This window comes from Ochotona curzoniae, unplaced genomic scaffold (genome assembly GCF_017591425.1).
Source record: "Ochotona curzoniae isolate NIBS_2020 unplaced genomic scaffold, NIBS_Ocur_1.0 patch58, whole genome shotgun sequence".
In the NCBI taxonomy this organism is placed as follows: Eukaryota; Metazoa; Chordata; class Mammalia; order Lagomorpha; family Ochotonidae; genus Ochotona; species Ochotona curzoniae.
Genome location: NW_024467037.1, coordinates 22,626 through 45,587, shown reverse-complemented (window position 1 = coordinate 45,587; position 22,962 = coordinate 22,626). Strand labels below are relative to the sequence as shown.

At 42.5% G+C, this 22,962-nt stretch overlaps 1 protein-coding gene across 1 annotated transcript; it reads right to left on the bottom strand.

Moving 5' to 3' along the window:
* Positions 1–10,175: 10,175 nt before the first annotated feature.
* Positions 10,176–20,143, bottom strand: LOC121168112 (islet cell autoantigen 1-like protein). Its single transcript, XM_040997903.1, has 4 exons — positions 19,925–20,143; positions 17,752–17,824; positions 11,572–11,695; positions 10,176–10,460 (listed from the first exon to the last, which is right to left on the bottom strand). The coding sequence occupies exons 1-4, from the start codon at positions 20,084–20,086 to the stop codon at positions 10,256–10,258; spliced, it is 564 nt and encodes a 187-aa protein (XP_040853837.1). The 5' UTR covers positions 20,087–20,143; the 3' UTR covers positions 10,176–10,255.
* Positions 20,144–22,962: the final 2,819 nt, after the last annotated feature.

Below are 22,962 nucleotides of genomic sequence, written 5' to 3'. Positions count from 1 at the left end.
TGGAGTTCCAGGCTTCTGTCTTTGGCCCGACCATGCACCCATGTGGAAGACCAAGAAGCTCCTGGTTCCTGGCTTTGGATCAGCTCATCTCTGGCTGTTGCAGCCATTTGAGGAGCAAACCAGTGGATGGAAGATCTGTCTCCTCCGCTTTTTGCAAATCTACCTTTCAGATAAAAACAAATAAAACATTTTTCTTTTTTAAAAAAGAAAAAGCCACCTAGGCTTGACTCTGTACTTTTGATTTGGAATGCCAGCGTCACAAGCCATGGGCAGCAGCTTACTCTATTGTGTCACAATGCCAATCCCTGGAGATTGCTTTTAAATTTTGTAAAGCCACTTTAAAAACACAGTGATTATCTATAAATACCACAAATAGACACTTATGAACTGGAATGAAATCTCCAATGATGGTATACATACATGCTTTTTTAAAATAAGTTGATGAGAAGACAAAGTGCTTGGCAATATAGCAACACAAAGTAGCTTTCACAATGATACAGATGCATAAGATCTGGAATAAAACTTTCATAAAAGTGAGCATGTAGAGGCTAGTGCTGTGGTATAGCCAGTGAAACCCCCACTTGGGATGCTGGCATCCCATAGCAATGTTTGTTGGTGTCCAAGCTGCCCACTTCTGACCCAGTTTCTTTTAATCCCTGGGAGAGTGAGCAGCAGAAATGACTTGGGTTTAGAATTAATTTCTGTTCAACAATATAGAGTGTCACTGTGTGGTCTCATTTTTACACTTAGTCCAATCTGGATAAAATGAGAATTAAGTGGCAGCTCTGAGAGGAAACGGGGTAACAAAAGGAAGATAAATGAAGGATGTGCCAGGTTGGTGTGAAGTAATTTTGGAATTCCTTCATTATATGCATTCTTGTGGGCCTGTTGAAGATCGGAGGCTGAGAAGACAGAACTGGCACCGAGGGGGTTCCAGCATCGCAGGCAGTTTACTTCAGTTCACCAGAGAGCTGGCCCCCGAGACATCTAAGCTTCTTTCACAAGGTCCTTTTCAGATAAGCCAACAGTTCCTCCTGTACTGTTTTGCAGGTGGGTGATACAAAGGTTTGTCTGTCCCTTTCTGGAAGTCACTAGAGAAGTTCCGGGCTTGCAATACAAGGCTTAACCTCTACCACAATTATTAGTCGGATACACTGGTCACCTCTTTTGCTTGCCATGGAGAAAAATAAAGCTCCATAAGCAAAGTCCAATGTTGGGCCCGGCGCAGTGGCGCAAGTGGTTAAGGTCCTCGCCTGGCACGCCTGGGATCCCATATGGGCGCCGGTTCTAATCCCGGCAGCCCCACTTCCCTTCTAGCTCTCTGCCTGTGGCCCAAGGCTTTGGGACCCTGCACCCGCGTGGGAGACCCGGAAGAGGCTCCTGGCTTCGGATCGGCATAGCATCGACCATTGCGCTCACTTGGGGAGTGGATCATAGGACGGAGGATCTTCCTCTGTCTCTCCTCTCTGTATATCCGCCTTTCCAATAAAAACATAATGAAAATAAATCTTTAAAAAAAAAAAAAAAAGAGAAGTCCAATGTTGTTTGGAACAATTACTTAGGCATTCAGTAACCAACCCTTCAGAGAAGTAACTCCTTCGGCATGTATCCGTGAGGCTATCTCGGATCTCCTATAATTCCAGAGAACTTCTACCCACTTACTCATGGAGGTTTTCAGTAAGAAAACTGCCTCCCGTCTGTTCTTTGTGTTCTTCCATAAGCTTTCTTGGAATATCTTGTCGCTATGGTAAAAAAAAAAAAAAGTCAGCGTTAAGTAGGTATAAAGAATCAGTTTCTCTGTGCAGACAAAATGAAAACAGGAAAATGCAAATGTCCAGCTAAAGCAGAAGAGTTCTGAAGCACAGAGATGCAGGAAACGAGAGCTAATGTCCTCTGACTACAGCCACATTTCCACATGTGTTTATCCTGGCTCCCCATGGCAACTGCACACACGCGGTGCCGTGGGCTCAACCACAGGTCTGCATCACTGCCTGCTGAGAGGCCTAAAAATTAGCAAAGCTTTGTTCCTAGCCTGCACTGCAATTTTAAATATGATGTAGCTTTTAAAAGCTCACAAAAAATGAGAATTATGAAAACGCGAAGATCTCCAAAACTTGTTCCAAAATAAACTTTTAATTCCATTTTCCCATACACTTAAAGATTTACAACTTCAATTTTGACCCGAAATTGGCTATAAGATTTGCCTAATTACATGGTATGTTACTCAGTGACATAAGTCATTGAAAAAGACCAGAACCACAACAATATGATTGAAAGACATTTTTGGACTGGGTGATGCCGACTCAGAACATGTCTGAAGGAACCATCAGAAGCCCCAGAAACATATGGGTGTAGGTTTGAGCGCATCAGAGCCAGCAACTCCAGCTTTAGTGAACCCAGCAGCAACACTTACAAGCCCTACTGAAAAAGCTGACCAGTGAGGCCCAAGGAGCCGACACCTGGCCAGGACTGCAGACATTCTCACAGTGAGACTGTTGGATCAGTCACAGGTGATGGTGACAGGACGATACACAGGTGTTCAAAGCATTATAATCCTAGCCACAGTGGCCCGTTGACAGGTACCTGTTACAGAAAGAGCTGACATGATGGCTCAGGTTCTTCAGCTGCAATGAGACATATTTAATGACCATGACTGGCATGGTTTTGGTACCTTGAACCACATCTGTGACATCAATAAAAAAAGGAAATTTTTCTTCTGAAATTGTCGAGCAGAAAATCTGGTGGTTTTCTGAAGACATGACCATTTTCAATCTCTTGTTCCTCTTAAATTTTTCTTTTCTATTTTGCATTTTAAAATTTTCTTTTGGAGGCCTGGTGAAGTGACATAGCACTCTAATCCACTGTCTGTACTGGCATCCCGTATGGACACTAGTTTGTGTCCTGGCCGTTCCACTTCTTGCCCGGCTCTCTGCTGATGGCCTGGGAAAACAGCAGAGGGTGGCTCTGGTCCGTGGGACCCTACATTCATGGGGGAGACTCAGAAGCAGCTCCTGGCTCCTGACTTCAGAGTAGTCCACCTGTAGCCATGGCAGCCATTTGGGGAGTGAACCAGTAGGTGGAAGATCACTCTGTCACTTCCTCTTTCAAGTAAAATAAGTAAATGCTTAAAATTTTTCTAAAAAAAAGATATTGCAGATGAAAAAGTAGCAAAAATGAGGAAACACAGGCACAACCTTTCCTTCTTCTTTCCCCTTCTCACCCTCTATCTCTAATATCTTGAGCCTGCTAGCATGTGTCTTGGTGCTGTAAGCAGCATTCAGAATCAAGGGAGTGCTGATCCTTGGCTGAAGGAGGGTGGGAAAGTATTTGGGTACTTTGTAAATCTGAAATAAGATTAGCAAGCAAACAAACAAAAAACCCCAAAAATTTAAAAAAAAAAAAAAACCAAAAAACTGGTTTCAGTGTTACCAGTCAAATGAAGTGTAACATGTCCATGCCTGAGCACATGGAAAGACCTGTACCTGGAGTGCCGCCAAGTCATACGGGTGGAGCACAGCGCACGTCCCGTGGATCTGGGCCATGACTCCAGCCGTTTTCTCCCAGAACCCCAGCAGCATTCTCTGCGGAGAGAGAGAGAAGGTGAGGCTGTACTCCGGTGTCCTCTCTGGTTTCCCATCGTCAATATTCTGTTTCCTCTTTAGGATAGCAGGTGAGCAGTTACCAAATAATAATGAACTAAATTCACTTTACCCAGTTTGGGCCACCAGAAATCACTGTAGGCACCGTTTTCTCCCACCCAACCTGGCGTGTTTCTGTGTGGTTGTGTGCCTGCTGGTGTCCAACACTGGGATATGCACCTGCGTGGAAATCACCTCGAAGGTTTCACAGCAGCTAAGTGAGAGGACAAGAACAAAGAGGGCTTGCAACAGGAAGGGCCTGAGGGATGTCAAAGACCCATCTCTCTACAAACGAGACATACGCATCATCTTCACGGTGGCAGGCAAATGGATACTACTAGCTTTGGCTTTTGATCTGGGGTTCAAGACAGACTTGCCTCAAAAATATGTTCTCAAGTAACTGGGAATCTCCTTGCTGCCTCAGAGATGGTTGTTCAAAGTGAGGGAGGTGAGTGCAGAGAACAAAGAATTGATGAGCTGCTGCTGGGGCCAGTGCCAGGCTGCGCAGACCTGCAAGGGCAGCCATCGTGAGTCCGGCATTCCTCAGCACGCACTGCATCAGCAGGTTCCCTAAAAGCAGCAATCAACAGCCCACTCCCTTTAGCTTGGTTTTTTCTTAAGTATAATAGTTTGGTCTGTTTTGTCACTTATGCATGCAAATATGAGTAACTGCAACTTATTAATATCCCATTTATGCATTCTGTGCTATTTGTGTGTCATTTGGGGTAAGACAAGCACCAGCTGGACTTCTGAGATTCAAAGGTTTGGAGCAGCAACTCGACAGAACAAAAAGAATACATGACCAAAAATTAGAAAACATTATGCCCAATATTGTCATTTCTGTTAATTCTTAAAGATTCCTGTTTCAGCTAAATATAAAAACGAAACTAGGTGAGACAACTGAATAGCACCTTATAACCATTTTAAGGTGTATAGAAGCTGGTTGTGTATAAACTAAAATTGAAATGTCAATGAAGTAGTCACAGGATGTGGTTAAGAACTTGCATTTTCTAATATATTGGTCACTCAATACAATTAACTCCATAATGTTGTAAATTGTTGTCGATGTTATGTTGTGGCTTTTCATTGGATGGGATATCTGCCTTCAGATCAGGGATGGCCTCCCCAAGAAACTGTTGAATTTATCTGGACAATAAGATGCTGGACTCTGTGCTTGGTACATGCTTGCAATAAAGGAATCATGACTGGATTTGAACTGTACTACTGCAACAATGTGGAGGAATCCATCATGGGGGGAGGGCAAGGGAAGGGATTGGGAGAATCCCAGAGCCTATGAAACTGTCATAAAATGAACTCAAATGAAAAAAATAGTCAAAAGGAAAAAATAAAGATTTCCATTTCTTCACCCATCAAACAGAAAAGCATCCAATTTCTTAAGTCACAGCATCTCCGCTTCCAATAGAACTGCATCTAGATATTCAAAACCAGAAGCAGAGTAGCTCTGGGGGAACCAGGGCTGATGGGCCTTGAATTTGGCCTCTGCAGCACTTCCTTTTCCTGTCTCAGATGGTCCCCAGATTTCTCTCTCCAAGGACACCCAGGAGAACAATGTGAAGCTCTGGAAGCAGGCCATCTCCAAGGTCTCTTGCAAGTTTGAAATACTGTAAGACTCTGCCATAACATCGGAGTCAGAACAGAGTCAAAGGAATGTGGTCAATTTTGCACCCTTTAGACAACTTTTAAAATGAAATCTCACCACACGTCTTTACTGCAAGGCCATGCTGACCACGGAGGTGGGTACCTGGTAGGTAGTGAGTGAGTGAGATAACATGTTGCAGCGACTAGCTCCAAGTAAGTCCACCTTCTGACAAACATCCATCTTTAACTTGTCAAAAGAAGCTTTGCTATTTCTCACTTGGATCTGGACCTGCAATCACAAAATGTTAATAATACCAATAACACTGATGTAAATACAGCATATAGATTCATGATACTTTATGATATGCAAAACATGAAGCTATACTTGAAACTATACCCACTTTTTCTGTCTCATTAGTATTCACGATTGATAATGAAGACTTTTAAATAACTGTCGGGGATTCTTTCTAGTAACTATCCAAGTTGAGAAAGTAAGAGATGATATCCAGCTCCCTGCCTGTGGCCCGGGAAAGCAGTCGAGGATGACCCAAAGCTTTGGGACCCTGCACCCGCGTGGGAGACCTGGAAGAGGTTCCTGGTTCCCAGCTTTGGATCGGTGCAGCACCAGCCATTGCGGTCACTTGGGGAGTGAATCATCGAAAAGATCTTCCTCTCTGTCTCTCCTCCTCTCTGTATATCTGACTTTGTAATATAAATAAATAAATCTTTAAAAAAAGAAATTAAGAGATAATAGAAAATATAGTTCAGCACGCCAAAATACATTCCAAATACAGAAAAACATCTGAAACAACTTATGGATAATATTTAGCTAGGAATAGAATAAATGGAAATAAAACAAAACTACCAAGTTGAGAAGCATTAATATATTTATGCAGATATTCATACATTTAAAGATGTGCATATCTCTTGGATATGGAGTGAAAGCTGTCAGAAGGCAGGGTGAAGGTTCAACTTTCAGATGGAGGGAGGGTATCACTATGTTCTCAGGACATCTGCTTCCTTGACATAAACAGAATATTCACTCAGCAAATAGCTAAGATATCTTATGTGCAAGATACTGTTCTAGGTATTGGGATATTGTGATACATACAAGGGTTTTGCCCCACCATCCTCGGCTAATGGGGCACAAGAATGAAGTGAAATGTATGATAATCTCAGGTTAGCAAAAGAGTGCACAAATGAGCAGAAATGGGAGGCCACTTCTAATCAATCCCTAGAGTTTCATGTGTGACGTTTGAAGTGGGACCGAAGGATGATGAGCAGGCCATGCTAGGACCCAGAGGAATGTGGCCTGGGCCCAGGGAGAAGCAAGGACAAAGGTCCTGGCAGCAGGAAGGGAGTGAGGAGCCTGTGTGCTCCTCAGGAAGGAGGCGGGAGGAGCGCATCTGCCCCTAGCAGAGGGAGCAAGCTCAAGATGGCCTGCGGGTGGACCAGCCGTCAGACCCCACTGGGCTTCCCCGGAGGGACCCGGAGGGTGTAGAAGCTTTTCGCTTTACTCAGAAGGAGAAATTACATCACATATAATTAGTCATTTTAAAGCGGCATGTAGTACATTTATGCTATCATTCAACCATGATACTGGATTTTTTTTCTAACATTTTTATTTTTAAGCTGCCAATTCAAAGCTAGGATCCAGGAGCTTTTTCCACGTGGGTGCAAGGCTTTGGACAATCCTCTACTACTTTCCCAGACCACAAGCGGGGAGCTAGATGGGAAGTGGGACACCGAGAAAACAAACTGGCGTCCATTTGGGATGCTAGCGCAGACAAGATGAGGATTTAGCCACTAGGCTATCGCGCCAGGCCTCTAGTGGTCAGGGACTGAAGGGGATGGAACGTGAGGCTGCTGGGGCCTCCTGTCCACCTGCCTCTCAGGACTGCGAGAAGTCATTCACAAGGCAAGACACAGCAGCAGCATGGAGGAATGGCTCCAGCGCAGTAGGCAGCAGGACTGTTTTTATGGGATCTCTAAATATTTTATTAGTCATGGGCCCGGCGGCCTAGTGGCCTAGGTGCTAAAGTCCTTGCCTTGAACGCCCCAGGATCCAATATGGGCACCGGTTCTAATCCCGGCAGCCCCACTCCCCATCCAGCTCCTTGCTTGTGGCCTGGGAAAGCAGTCGAAGATGGCCCAAAGCTTTGGGACCCTGCACCCGCATGGGAGACCCAGAAAAGGTTCCTGGTTCCCGGCTTCAGATCGGCATAGCACCGGCTGTTGCGCTCACTTGGGGAGTGAATTATCGGATGGAAGATCTTCCTCTCTGTCTCTCCTCCTCTCTGTATATTTGACTTTGTAATAAAATAAATAAATCTTTAAAAAAATTGTATTATTCATATGCTACATTTAGGGCGTATAAGTTATAATAAGAAATTTATTTGGCAAAATGGTATGTCCACACACAGTTGCTTACAAAATCTATGGTCAAAGTGTGTATTGTGGCAGGATGAAATCTTGGTAATCGTCATGTTTTCTTATCATATAATTATCACTTTTAAATGAATTTCTTTCCTTAAATTATGTATATTTCCCCTAGAAATAAACAGTTTTCTTCCTGTAAGCAAATCCCCAAAGTACAAGTAAGCAATGGTTGTCTAAATCTCCTTCATAATAGATGCAGTTTAAAAAGTTAACAAGGAACCGGATGTGTAGCCTAGTGGTTAAGGTTCCTGTGTCACACAGTGGAGTGTCTTGTGTTTGATTCCTGCCAACACAGACACTGCAGGCAGGTCCTTGGAAGCCCTGGCTCCAGGCTTCAGCTCTAAGCCAGACCTGACGTTGGAAGCATTTGGAGAGCAAGCAATCGATATTAGCTCTTTGTCCCTTTCTGTTCACAGCCTTTCAAATTAAAAAAAAAAAGGGGGGTGGGGGGAGTGCAGGCGTTACAGCTCAGCGGGTTAAGCTGTTGTCTGGGATGTCCATTACAGAGTGACAGTTGGAGTCCCAGAATCTTTGCTTCTGATCTAGCCTCCTAACACATCCTAGAAGGTGGCACATGATGACTTAAGTACTTGGTGCCTGCCACCCACATGGGAGACCTGGATGGAGTGGGTTCCTGGCTTTGGCCTTGCTCAGCCACAGCTCTCACAAGGCATCAGGAGGATGAATCAGTGGATGAAGATCTCTCTTCACCCTCCTATCTCTTGCTCTTCCTTTCAAGCAGGTGGAAAAAGGAAAAAGCTTGATCCAGTAGAGATGCCAAGAAGTTAAAAAAAAAAAAAAAGTAGAAAACCAGGCCCGGTGTGGTAGCCCAATGGCTAAAGTTCTCACCTTGTACGCACCATAATCCTGGTGGCTCCGCCTCCCACGAGCTCCTTGCCTGTGGCCCAGGAAGGCAGTCAAAGATGGCCAAAGCCTTGGGATCCTGCACACACATGGAAGACCCAGAGGGCTCCTGGCTCCAGATCAACTCAGGACTACCCATTGTAGCCACTTAAAGAGTGAATCATTGGACGGAAGATCTTCCTCGGTCTCTCCTGTTTGTATATATGACTTTCCAATAAAATAAAATCTTTTAAAAAGTAGAGAGCCGGGCCCGGCGCAGTGGCGCAAGTGGTTAAGGTCCTCGCCTTGCACGCCCGGGATCCCATATGGGTGCCGGTTCTATTCCCAGCAGCTCCACTTCCCATCCAGCTCCCTGCCTGTGGCCCGGAAAGGCAATCGAGGACAGCCCAAAGCTTTGGGACCCTGCACCCACATGGGAGACCCGGAAGAGGCTCCTGGCTTCAGATCGGCATAGCATCGGCCATTGTGCTCACGTGGGGAGTGAATCATCGCATGGAAGATCTTCCTCTCTGTCTCTCCTCTCTGTATATCCGCCTTTCCAATAAAAATAAAATAAATCGGGCCCGGCGCGGTGGCGCAAGTGGTTAAAGGTCCTCACCTTGCCGCCCGGGATCCCATATGGGCGCCGGTTCTAATCCCGGCAGCCCCGCTTCCCTTCCAGCTCCCTGCCTGTGGCCTGGGAAAGCAGCAGAGGACGGCCCAAAGCTTTGGGAACCTGCACCCGCGTGGGAGACCCGGAAGAGGCTCCTGGCTTCGGATTGGCATAGTATCGGCCCGTTGCGCTCACTTGGGGAGTGAATCATCGGACGGAAGATCTTCCTCTCTGTCTCTCCTCTCTGTATATCTGCCTTTCCAATGAAAAAATAATAAAAATAAATCTTTACAAAAAAAAAATAAAATAAATCTAAAACAATAAATTAAAAAAAAAAGTAGAGCCTGGCACAGCAGCCTAGCAGCTGGGGTCCTTGCTTTGTGTACGCCAGGCACCGTTTCTGGTCCTGGCAGCACCGCTTCCCATCCAGCTCCCTGCTTGTGGCTTGAGAAGGTAGTCAAAGAGGACCAGAAGCCTTGGAATCCCGCACCCATGTGGGAGACCCGGGAGAGGCTCCTGGCTCCAGATTGGCTCAGCTCTGGCCATTGCAGTCACTTGGGGAGTGAATCATTGGACGGGGGATCCTCCCTGTTTCTCCTCCTCTCTGTATATCAGACTTTGCAATAAAAATAAATAAATCTTTAAAAAGAAGTTTTTTTAAAAAAGATTTATTTTATTTTTTATTCACTCTGAGCGCAACAGCTGGTGCTGTGCCAATCTGAAGCCGGGAACCAGGCTCCTCTGGGTCTCCCACACGGGTGCAGGGTCCCAAGGCTTTGGGCTGTGCTCGACTGCTTTCCCGGGCCACGGGCAGGGAGCTGGATGGGAAGTGGAGCTGCCTGGATTAGAACTGGTGCCCATATGGGATCCCTGGTGTTCAAGGCGAGGACTTTAGCTACTAGGCCACTAGGCCACCACGCCACCAGGCCCCTAAAAAGAAGTTCTAATGAGTAACTTTATAAACAAAGAAAAATATAAAACCCTTTACACTTCAACCAAAATTTCCAAGCAACCTAGCATTTATAAAAAAGCTTGTGTTTTTGAAAAATATTCTGCCATTTTATAATCTCAATTATTCTGTTATGCTTCCATAGGTCATGCAAAGAAAGGAAAGAATAGGTTTTCATACTTTCCGGAACTTTTCCATTTGCTTTGAGGTGTCCGGGTCCAGCTCTTGCGACACATCTTTCATCCACAGCAGGGCGCCTCTGTACTCTGTGCGTGCTTGCTCCATCCGGTTGATGGTCAGCAGGGTGTCAGACACTGCTCTCTGGCTGAATGTGGCTACCTCTTGCTTCAGACGTGACAGGGGAGTACACAGCGCCAACCTAACAGCACAGAGGTCAGAATCAGAAAGCTGGGATCCCACAAGCAAAACCACGGTCTAAACCAATCATAAACCCTTTTTGAGATCTCATTTACAAATAGGAAATTAGGAAGATGCCTACTTAGAAAGCAGATAAGTTGAAATTAACTACTAAGATCCTTATTCATAAAGATGTATCAGTCCTTCCTATAACCTTAGGAAGTCTGAACACTTTGGATGTTAAACAACATTAACAGCCAGCCAGCCATTTCCAAGAATTCCGAGGCTAACAGATGACCTGCATTCATAATGCACAGTTCACAGGGATACTTCCCATGCACACATTGAGAAGACTTGGGTGCATAAAAGCCCATAAAATGCAACAATGGTTCATGAGTATGATGTTCTCAGCTGATGTGGAGCAGAATAAGAAAACAAGCCCTGAGGAAGCAGATGAGTGCCTCTGCTCTGCTTCCTCCTGAGCCGCTCTTGGTTCCTTCAGGCTCCAGCTGCGCACCCGCTGTGACACTGCACAGCAGTCCCCTTCGGCTGGACATCGTCCCTGCGGGTCTGGTAAGGCCTCTTCTCATGCGTCTTCCGCAATGCAAACATTTGCCCTACATCTGGTAATTACAGTATTATCTGCAGTGGGTATTGTACTAAAAAAATGAAACAATGTCAGATATGTGATTAAACAAAAATTTCCTTCAATGTACTCAGAATATCAAAAAGGAGAAAAACCTAGAAACTCATGTGTTTAAAGCCGTTAGTCTTTTTGTGACTGTTGTATTAGATCACTTAAAGACAGGACTAGACGTTATTTCTGGAAATTAAGCAAATGACAGCAATGATTTTTAAAGGATTAAATACAAATAATTGGGTATCAAAACAAGAACGTAGTGCAATGTACAAGGTTACTTCAAAAAGTTCCTGGAAAATAGTTCAGCTTATTTTGGTGTTAAGACTTATACATTTCTTTTTTTCGTAATATACATTTTCCAAGAAGTTTTTGAAGACATTTCATGTTTAACTCTATTATTGGAATGATCAGTGATCTTTCCAAATAAATTTAAGTTTGTAAGCCACCACCGCCCACACTGACACAAGTTTAAGGATGAGGAATCGCGGTAAACCTCTGCTTGGCTGAGGAACACAGTGCTTTGCCAGTGGCGTCCATCATTTTGCCAGCTTGAGTCGCATCCCGTTCTGCTTGAAACTTTAGAAAGAGACCTAGCTCATTTTCTTCTTCTGATATAACTAGGAAGAAAAATTTCAGCATAGTTAAGTATTTCATTTCATTACTTGTTTAAAACATACACACACAACTTAAATTCTTACAGCAGAAACTGTATGTTAAGAATTATTTGTAGGAAGAAAAGCAGAGATTTTGTTGTTTAATTTTTGTTGATCTGAAAGAAAGAGGAAGAGAGCAAGAGAAGCCAGCAAGCTCCCAAGCACCTGCAGTAGCTGGGGCTGGGCCGGAGCTGGCGCGTGGAGCTGGGGACACAGCTCAGGTCTTCCACGCGAGCTGCGGAAACCCAAACACTTGAGCCATCACCTGCTGGCTCCTGGGGTCTTACACAGTAAGGAAGTAGAGCTGGGAGCCAGGCACTCGGATGTGGGGCACAGGCCTCTGAGCCATTGTCTTAACTGCTCAGTTAAACAAGTGCTCTGAGAGACGTTTTAAAAACGTCAACCCAGGGGTCTGTTCCCAGGAATTTTGATTTATAGCTCTGGGGACCTAGTTTTTACGCACACTCCACACGCTTTTGATGCAGTGAACCTATTTGACTATGCTTGGGAAAATAAACCCTTAGTAACAACAAAAACCCTCCAAAACAAGACAGTCACAGGCGGAGCATTTTCTAACACACAGCGGCACTTCAGGGTTGCTGGCCCTTACTTGGACTTGTTTCTTATTTCAGGCTGTTCATTGCTCTTGATCCCTGTCCTGGCCTCCACTCCCCATAGTCAGCCTCTACCAGACCCACAGTTCTGCCACACAAACCCTTGATGCTGCTCTCCAAGCACGGGCTGCAGAGTAGTGCAGTCCAGAACCATCGAACACCAGCCCGTGTTCACTGCATACAGACTCCTGTCTGCATACAGACTCATGTCTGCCACACCTAACTGAAAAGGGGCTCACATTTTTGCATGTTTAAGTTTTTATAAAAAAATGAACATTCCATGAACAGCTCAGTTACAATAGATTGGAAATAAAAAAAAAATCAAGAAACTGGTCTTTCATCCACAGAGTTTTGGAAACCCAGCTCTTATGTTAGGTATCCCTCAAAGACTAACAAAGTGGGAAGCCCAAAGTGTGTTCAAATTGTGACTATAAAGGGAACAAAAAAACAAATGTGCCTGCTTTCACCCCAGAACACTGATGTGTGGTACATTTCCTTTTGGATTAAAAAATAATAATATACTTCAATGAAAACTATTAGGAAAAAAAATAATCATTTTTGTATGATTAGTCAGAAGACACTCTGACAACCAGTAACTCAGTTATCAAATACAGCTGAACTAGAGCCATTGATTTCTGTTGTAGGCCAATGCAGCAACTACGGAATTCAGTATGGAGACTGCTAAGACAATTGAAAACTGGTACACTGTATGAGCCAGCTATTGCACTCCTGACAATATACCCAAAGGAAACAAAATCCACATATGAGACAAACCTATATTTGTAACAGCACAATCCACAATAGCAAAGAAACCACCCAGATGCCCTTCAAAAAAGGAATGGACAAAGAAACTGTGGTACATCTACTCCATGGAATACTACTCATTAAAAACTCTACCATTTGCAACAGAATGCTCCCAACTGGAGACCATTATGCTCAGTGAAAAAACCAAACCCCAGAAGACAAATAATCATATGTTCTGAAATAAGGTGACATTCATGCAAAATATTAGATACATAAATATGTATATACATATATTCTCATAAATGAGCTGTATAATGTCAACTATAATGTAAAATGGAGACTAGCATACCAGGAAATGAAGATATATTACAGTATGCATCCCTGAATAAAAGAAAGACCACCAATGAAACTGTTAAATATACCCTGGCAATAGGATGCTAGATTTTCTACCACTACCAACACGTACAAGGCCATGATACAGTTAAATAGCAGAATGTTGGACTTGTGATCGCTGCTAAAGGACTATATTCCTGCAATAATAGGAGGGGAAAGAGGGAGAGAGAGAGGAGGGAAGAAGCGGAGGTGGAAGGGGAATCCCTACTCCTACAAAAACGTATCATGGAAAATAATTTTGAAATTTTCAATAAATAGACAAGTAACATCTGAACATGAGTGCTCAAGAACCTCCGAGGAGAGAATGCAGGCTGATGAGGCTGAACCCCAGTGGCTTCTGTGTTGAGGACCTGTCTGCCACAAATCTAGATTTCCTACCCTACTGTTCGTCCCACAGTCACATGGTTGCCCTAAACATCTGTCACCCTGCACACCCTGCATTGGGCTGCGCTTATTCCCAATTTGAGATGAACAGTCTCCAAGAAGTCATCACGAAATAAGTCCTCAAGAGATCACAGATGCACACAATCGAGAAGAGAAACATGGTGTCTTCCTGATCTACGCTTCTTTGCCTTACTAAACTAGCAATGGTCCTTGGTAATCTGACCTCAAAATTCCCGGGCTACTTTATCCATCTAGTTCCAATTACAAACTTGTCTGCCTACTCAGGTTGTTCTCATTCTTTAAACTGATTCCCTCAACCCCAGATCTGCTCTTTTCTCCCCATACTCAACTTCTAGAAACCATTTTGGTTATACTTCAGTTCCCATCAGTAGAGTTACCTTTACTGATCGATTACTCTGTTTCCTATTTTTCACACCTAGGAATTGAGAGTTACAACTTTGTAATACTCCGAACTCCATTACCTAACAGGAGCCTTTTAGAAGGCTATAGAATAGAATCTAAAAATGAACTAAATTGGGCCTGGCACAGTAACCTAATGGCTAAAGTCCTTGCCTTGCATGGACTTTATGGGCGCCAGTTCAATTCCAGCTGTTCCACTTCCCTTCCAGTTCCCTGCTTGTGGCCTGGGAAAGTGATGGAAGACAGCCCAAAGCCTTGGGACCCTGCACCCACATGGGATTCCTGGAGAAAGCTCCTTCAGATCGGCTCAGCTCCAGCCATTGCGGCAACTTTGGGAATAAACAAGCAGATGGAAGTTTTCTGTCTCTCCTTTATATAAATCTGACTTTCCAAATGAAAATAAGTCTTTTAAAATGAGTTAAATTATGAAATGTATGTTCATTTTTTTCATAACATGCCTTTTCCATACACTTTTTGAAGATCTGTACCAACTTTTATTTTGTTACAGCAAATTGTTGCTCAAACTGTTTGTATTTCCTTGGGGAAAGCACAAGGCCCTGCACATGGCAGGTGCACTTTGAGTCATGTCATACCAGATTTCTTTCTGTATTGGGACAATATACAAGCATTGATTATAAAGTAATAAAATTAATTTGCAGAGCTTCACAAGAAAATCATTTGTTCACTGAGCAAAGCTTTGCTGAGAACTGATTATATAAGACATTGTTTCTAACTTTAGCAGACTCAAAAATAAACAGCCAGAATCTGGTCCTTACGGAGAGCATATTCTAGAAAAATAACATATGCTGAATAGTACTAAATGGGCAGTTATAAGGGAGAACAATATTGCATTTCAGACTCAGAGCTCAGGGAAGGACTCATTTTTTTATAAAGATTTATTTTTATTATTTTTTTATTGGAAAGGCGGATATACATAGAGGAGAGACAGAGAGGAAGATCTTCCATCCGATGATTCACTCCCCAAGTGAGCGCAACGGCCGATGCTATGCCGTCCGAAGCCAGGAGCCTCTTCCGGGTCTCCCATGCGGGTGCAAGGTCCCAAAGCCTTGGGCCGTCCTCGACTGCTTTCCCGGGCCACAGGCAGGGAGCTAGAAGGGAAGCAGGGCTGCCGGGATAGAACCAGCGCCCATATGGGATCCCGGGCATGCAAGGTGAGGACCTTAACCACTGCGCCACCGCGACGGGCCCTTTTTTTTTTTTTTTTTTTAAGATTTTTATTACATGGGCCCAGTGGCGTGGCCTAGCAGCTAAAGTCATCGCCTTGAATACACTGGGATCCCATATTGGCGCCGGTTCTAATCCCAGTAGCTCCACTTCCCATCCAGCTCCCTGCTTGTGGCCTGGGTAGGCAGTCGAGGATGGCCCAACACTTTGGGACCCTGCACCCACGTGGGAGATCTGGAAGAAGTTCCTGGATCCTGGCTTCAGATCGGCATAGCATCGGCCGTTGCACTCATTTGGGGAGTGAATCATCGGGTGGAAGATCTTCCTCTCTGTCTTTCCTCCTGTGTATCTGACTTTCCAATAAATAAATCTTTAACAAAATAGTAATAAAAGATTTTATTACAAAGTCACTCCCCAAGTTCAAGGCGAGGACTTTAGCTGCTAGGCCACGCTGCCAGGCCCCCTGAAGGGCTCATTCTTAAGATGACTTTTGACCAACTACCTAAGCAAACCTCAGGAACCCACTACGCAAACACGCCTACTGTGAAAACAGATCATGATGGCCGAAGAATAAAAGGTTTCATGAAATGCAGTCAGAAAGGTTACTGGTATCAGAAATGGCCTCTCCCAGCAGGACATGTTAAAGCTGAAAAAGAGATTCACAGATTGAATTCCAACCTGGAAAAGTCAAGAAGGAAAACTTCAGCAAAGGAAGGATGCAAAGAGAATGAAGAGATGAAGAAAACCAGGGAAATGTGATGCCTGGAAACCCAGTGAGGAAGATGTATCTAGAAGGCAGCAGTAACCAATTGTTTCTAAAAAATAAACATGTTAACTCAAATAAGGACTGGAACTAGTGGCAGATGCGGCTGTACACAAAGTGAAGTTGGGCAGAGTAGTGAGCATGACAACTTGACTGGATTGAAGGGAAAGGAAAGGAGACCCTATAACCAGACGGGGCACAGCAGAGCTGTGCAATGGGGTGTCAAGCTCAAGTGCAAACAGGGGTTGACAGTTTTCTGGTGGTGACAGCAAGTCCACCCAAGAATGGGCAGCAAAATGAGTCTATGAACTGAGGAAGGAACAGAAAGATACTGGGGATTTCAACTGGAGTTTGCTACAAATACTCCTAGTTTACCACAAAGCCTATTTTAACTACTATGCTTCAACTTAACTTTCATTTTCAAAAATTTGTATCTATTTTTCAAGGAGACCACACGGGGAAATGAAAGGCCTCCAGAGGCCAAGAACTCTGAGGTCACCCACCTCCATTTGGATCCACCACATGGGATGGAAGAAGCCCAATTCCTGCCTTGCAGGATCCAAGGTCATCGGAACGACAACCAGGAACTGAGCGGTCTACAGAAACAGAACAGTACTTTCCTTCGGAACTAGGGAGAAGAGCTTTCTCTGGTCCTTGCCTGGTTCCCCACCCTCACTGGCAATGAGCATCAGGATCGCTCCAGAAACCCCTCAAAACAAACAAATAAACAAAAAACCCTAGAATAGATAGAGAACAACAAGGAAAGCTTAGAAACAGACAGGAAACAGTCAGTGGGGATGCACTTATAACTCACTGGGTGGGACACAAAGATTAGTTACTCCTCACTAGGGTATTGAAGATTTCTCTGCACACCCCTCCTAAAACTGTTCACCTAAACTGTTGACATATGTCTTGTTAGAGTTATAAAGTTAGACTACCTGAAAAACAGCCAGGTTCTGCAAAATCATGCTTCAATGCTATAAACTGCTAAATATTAAAATTAAAATAGACATGAGACAGCTGAATAGTAATCTATAGCCATTTTAAGATGTATAGAAACCAGTTGTATAAACTAATAATTGAAATGTCAATGTAGAAGTCACAGGATGTGGTTCAGAACTTGCATTTTTTTTCTCTTTTAACATATTGGTTACTCAATACCATGTCAACTAATTCCATAACGTTATAAATAGTTACTGATGTAATGTAGGGGCTTTTAATTGATTGGGACAATACACTGCCAGCTTTACCTTCAGACCAGAGATGGTCTCCAAGAAACTGTTGAACTTATCTGGACAGTAAGATGCTGGACTTTACTTGGCAGATGCTTGCAATGAAAGAATCTCAACTGAATTTGAACTGTGGTAATGCAACAAGGTGGAGGAATCCACCATGGGGAACGGGGGTTGGGGAAGGGGGGATCCCAGTGCCTATAAAATTGTGTCACATAATGCAATGTAATCAATTAAAACTTGCATCTATTTTAAATTGTAATTATGAGATATCTGATTTCATACCATTGAGTCTTAGCTGATATTTCTCGACTATCTTCAGAAGTTCAGTGCATGTCTCTTGAATGGAGTGAAAAACCTTGAAATATAAATTGCATTAGGACAATTTAAAGAACAGTAACAAATATAATTGTTACAAACACTTCAAAAACAGAACCATTTCTTGTAAGTAGGTATTATGTCTACTTTATAAATATTATGTCTACCTCCCTTGGCTGTGACTGCAGTTCAGTTTTTGTTTTCTTTTTGTTATAGAAAGCACATTTAGATTTCCCCTGCAAGGTTTGGAAAAGTGGTGATAAACACACAGGAGCAATAGAAAGCCAAGCCTGGAGTTTAGCTTACCCTAAGCTTCAAACAGTCTAAATGCCAAAAAGGTAAATCCAATATATTGTGTCAAATATTGCCAATCACACAGACAGTGGAAATAACCTTAAAAAGTGGTTGGTCTAAGCAAAATACTCAGTGAATTTGCTATAAAAAATGAATCACAACAAATACAATTACTTCTGGAGGGTTTGCCAGTTTCTATGAATTTTAATCCCCTGGTTACAACTATTACTATTTTCTAGCCAAAAAGAAAATGGTACACTTTCATTTTAAAGATAAAAATCTGAAAACTAGAGATGAGCAAAATTATATACCTAACTCCACACACAAGTGTACACTCTGGCTTTCCCAGATAAAGCCCAGCATGCATGGGCTTTCAAGTACAGCCTCCTGTTCACCAAGTCCTATAATTGAAAGAATATGACTGAGACTTATTTCAAGTGTGATATTAACTTTAGTTATCCATTTCCCAAAGCAAGAAATCTGAATATTCTATCTCTGCCGATTTCACTGTTACTTTGATACTGATCAAACCTGAGGAATATTTGCTACTATACTCTGAATTCTTGGTTAACAAGCAACCATCAGTTCCCAGGTGTGTCTGAATTGGACTATCTAGATTTGTACATTTAAAAATCTGTCTTAACATATACAAAGTTTAGAAAAGCATACCAAAAAAGACAGTTCTGTTATAATGAAGTTATTATGGCCGATTTTTCCCCCAATAATATTTTACAAGACTTATCCATAGCTTTTCATTTTTGTAATGAAAATAGTTACTGTTTTAAAAAATGTACAAATGTGGAAGAAAGTTCTTAGTTAATTCCAAATATTTTATCCAGTTTACATTGTAAAGTAAGTCACAGCACTGCCCAACAATGTAAAGAATACAAAATTCTAACTTATGTGGGAATACATGTGGGAACAGTGACATGTTCCATTAGCGTTAAAACCTACACTACTTACCATAATAAAATCCCTTTAGTTTCATAGGAGAAATGCTTTTCAACACAAGTAGTTAAAGCTGGTTACCTTGTCCTTTTCCATATGTCTTATGATAATGCCTTAAGGTTACTCTTCACAGAGTGAAAATACTTACATCAAGGCCTACTTAACTAGATATGTGTTTAGAATCCCAACTTAAGAGCTATATTCTACGAATTACAGAAGACTACACATAAACATTTATAAGAGTATTTTAAATTAGTATATATGTGCATGGAATTAGTACATTTACATTGGAAATTCCAGACTTTCATTAATTTACATGTCACTCCATTAATTACCTAAATTATTCACAAGCATAAAACATTTCTAGGTTTCAAGTTGTTTTATGCTAGTCATTCCTTTTGTTTAAAATGAAAACCAGAGCCAAAAAAGGCATTATGAAACACTCCAATAACCTTATTACTCAATAACAGAAACAATAGGTCTTATTTTATCCTGTTATTATCTGATTTCAATTAGTTTATTCCTATGAGGTGTGGGACTTCAAATTGCAGTATTAAAAAATAGCACAACATAATTTAAACAATTAAAGATTGTCGCACTTAACAATTAAGATTACAGTATATCTTCCACAGAATCCATGCCTGGACATGGTTCTCTCATGTGCTGGTTAGACAGTATATCTGCCAGAGGAATTACCTAATTCATAATTTATTTAGTTTATATTACAATTCTTCAAATTCTCAATTTTTGAGATTTATGACTATTTATCCAGATGCTGTGATTAACAGTCAGATACAAGCAAGCACTGAGTTCTCAAATTTGCCTTTCTCTTTAAAGTTCTTCAGTGCAAATGCTTATTGTCCCCTAGACAATAACTAATTAGGATCTTGAAATTTACCTCCAGTTTAGCATCCAAGTCAGCATCAGATGCCACCAAATGCTCGTCTTCTTTCTTGCCTGTTGCTTTGATAAAGACCTGTTTAGTTTTCCAGTATTTCTTTTGCATTCTGCTGACTACTGACTGACGATCTTCTGGTCTGGGTGGCCCAAAGGAATCCATGGAGTGACTAAAACACAAAGGCTCGGGTTACACTTCTTAGAAAAACTTTTCATAATAAATATCTATAGGTCATCAGCATTTAACTGAAAGACTAAAAACAAACTATGAATAACTATAGCAAAGTGCGCTGATGCTTACTTTATATAATCCAAACTTCTAATTATACATTTACAAAAATATTGACATTATGTAATTCCAGTCAGGTGATAAAGTTAATAAAACCATGCTTTGTCAATTAAAAAAAGAATGATTTCCATCTTAAGATTCATTTGTTTTTACTGGAAAACTCGATTTTTCTGAGAGGAGACAGAAAGATCCTCCATCTGCTGGTCCACTCCCCAAATGGCCTCAATGGCCAGAGCTGAGCCGATCCAAAGCCAGGGGCTTCTTCCGGGTCTCCCACATGGGAGCAGGTTCCCAAGGCCTTGTATCATCCTCCACTGCTTTCCCAGGCCACAGGCTGGGAGCTGTATGGGAAGGGGACCAACTGGGACATGAACCAGCACCTAAATGGGATCCTGGCACATGCAAAGTGAGGACGTTAGCTACTAGGCTAACGTACTAGGCCTGAAATCATTCTGTTTTGATTATTTTCAGATGTTGCTTCTTTTGTTTGATTTTGTAGTAATACTACCAAATAAAGAAACATACATACACATACATACACACATACACAATACATATTACAATTATACCCTTAGGAAAATGTTCATAGCTTTCATTGCTAAGCCAGATGAATACATACATAAAGGATGCTAAAACCAGATACAAACCCTTCTTCAAAAATCATTCTATGTAGGGTCAGTCAGCACTGTAGTACGATGGGTAAAGTGGCTACCTGCAATGCCAGCATCCCATACTGGCAACTGGTTTGTGTCCTGGGTGCTCTACCTCTGATCCAGATCCTTGTTAATGATCTGGGAAAAGTGACAGAAGATAACCCACGTGTCTGGGTTCCTGCCACCCATGTAAAAGACCCAGATGGCGTTCTCGGCTTCTGACTTTGGTCTGGCCTAGCCTGGCTGTTTCAGCCATTTGAGAACTGAACCAGCAGATATATTCTATCTCTAACCCTGCCTTTTAAATCAATCAATCTTTTTCTGAAAAGCCAACATAACTAATATTAACCAAGATAACAGAATAAGAACAATTATTTAGTGTAATAAATGGAACCTTCCTTTAAAATACAAAGAAACTCAAATCATAAAAACCAAAAAGTAAATGCAACCACATGGTATTTGATATTCACCTAAAGAAACATGACTAAGAATAAAAAAGTATATATGTAAAATACTATAAATAATTACTATAAATATGAATACTATTCTGATTCTTTCATATCAAAGTAGCTTTAAATAAAAAGCATAAAAGAAGAAGTATAAACTGCACAGCAGTGGCCACTTTCCCAGATAGCCTCTGGCTGCATTTCTGTATTCCTGGGCAATATAATACAATTAGTGACCCTTTAATTATAGATTTGCTCATATACTATCTTGGATACTTTAGGTGGATGGGATTTGGAATACAAATGATTCACTTGCCAGTCAGAGAAACAAACAGAATATCCATCAAGTAGTTCTCTGTCCAAATGCCTGCAGTTAGCAGGACTGGGCCCATGCCAGGTGAGAGGAACTCCATCCAGAGTTCCTGTGTGGGGGACAGGATGCGAGTACTTGAGCCATCCATCACCTGCTGCCTCCCACGGGGCACAGTAGCACCCTCAGGCACGTGGATGTGGAAAGCGGTGGCTTAACTGCTGTGCCAAATGCCTGCCCCAAAGAAAGCTGGAGTTAGATGTAAGTATGATATTGTTTTGACACTTAGATCGGAAGGAGAATCTTTCTCTTTGCTATCCACTTTGTGCTGGCTTTTGGTTGCTTTCAGCTTCTCCCAACTTGCTTCCTTCCCCACCCCAATTTTATAATCGTGATTGGCTTGAAGATTCACCCAACTGCACAACAAACTTCTGATATTTTCTACTAAGTTTATTGCAAGTCTCAGGCCCACATCCAATTAGGAGAACAATCTGCTAAGGGAGTATAATGATGGAACACCTTCTCCTTATCCAAGTTCTACATTGACGAAAACTCAAGTGACATACTTCAGGTTTCTCATTGTGTTTCCATGATCATGGGAGAGAGTCACCAGGAGATGAGATATTTGAAGGAATAAACATCAGCACTACCTTTCCTCTTGGAAAGCTATTGTGCCTGAAGAGAGCACTTGTGAACTGGTGTGCCGACAGAGTAGACCAAGCCTCTGCCTGCAGTAGAAGCATCCCATATGGGCACTGGTGTGTGTTCCAGCTGTTCCACTTCCAATCCATCTCCCTGACGATGGCCAGGGAGAGCAGCAGATGTTTCAAGTCCTTGGGCTGCTGAACCCATGTGGGAGACACCAGGAGGCAGCTCCTGGCTCCCAGCTTAATTGGTTCAGCTCTACCAGTTGGGTAGATCTCTGTGTGTCTCTTCTCTATCTATGCCTTTCCAATGAGAAAAAATCTATAAATAAATTCTTGAGGAAGTATTAGCATGAGAGAGTGCATACATTTACTGGAAACAACTGGAGTAGGTCTGCACAACCAGGAGTTGTTGTACTCTTGTGAATTTTACATCAAGGACACTGTTGAACCTGCTTGCTGTTGGACATAGGTTGGGCAGGGAGCAATGACTGGATGGAGACCATCAGATAACAAAATCCAAGGCTCTTAGAACAAGCAGAAATTTAGGACAGATATCTTGGGAGACAGGAAGCCAAACAGGAATTGATCTGAAAAATTCGGATAATGAAGTCCTCCCTCAAGACCTCAGCCAACTGAAACCAGTCCCGAGTTGAGGAGGAAAGCAAGAACGGGCAGAAGAGCTGTGCCCAGAGGA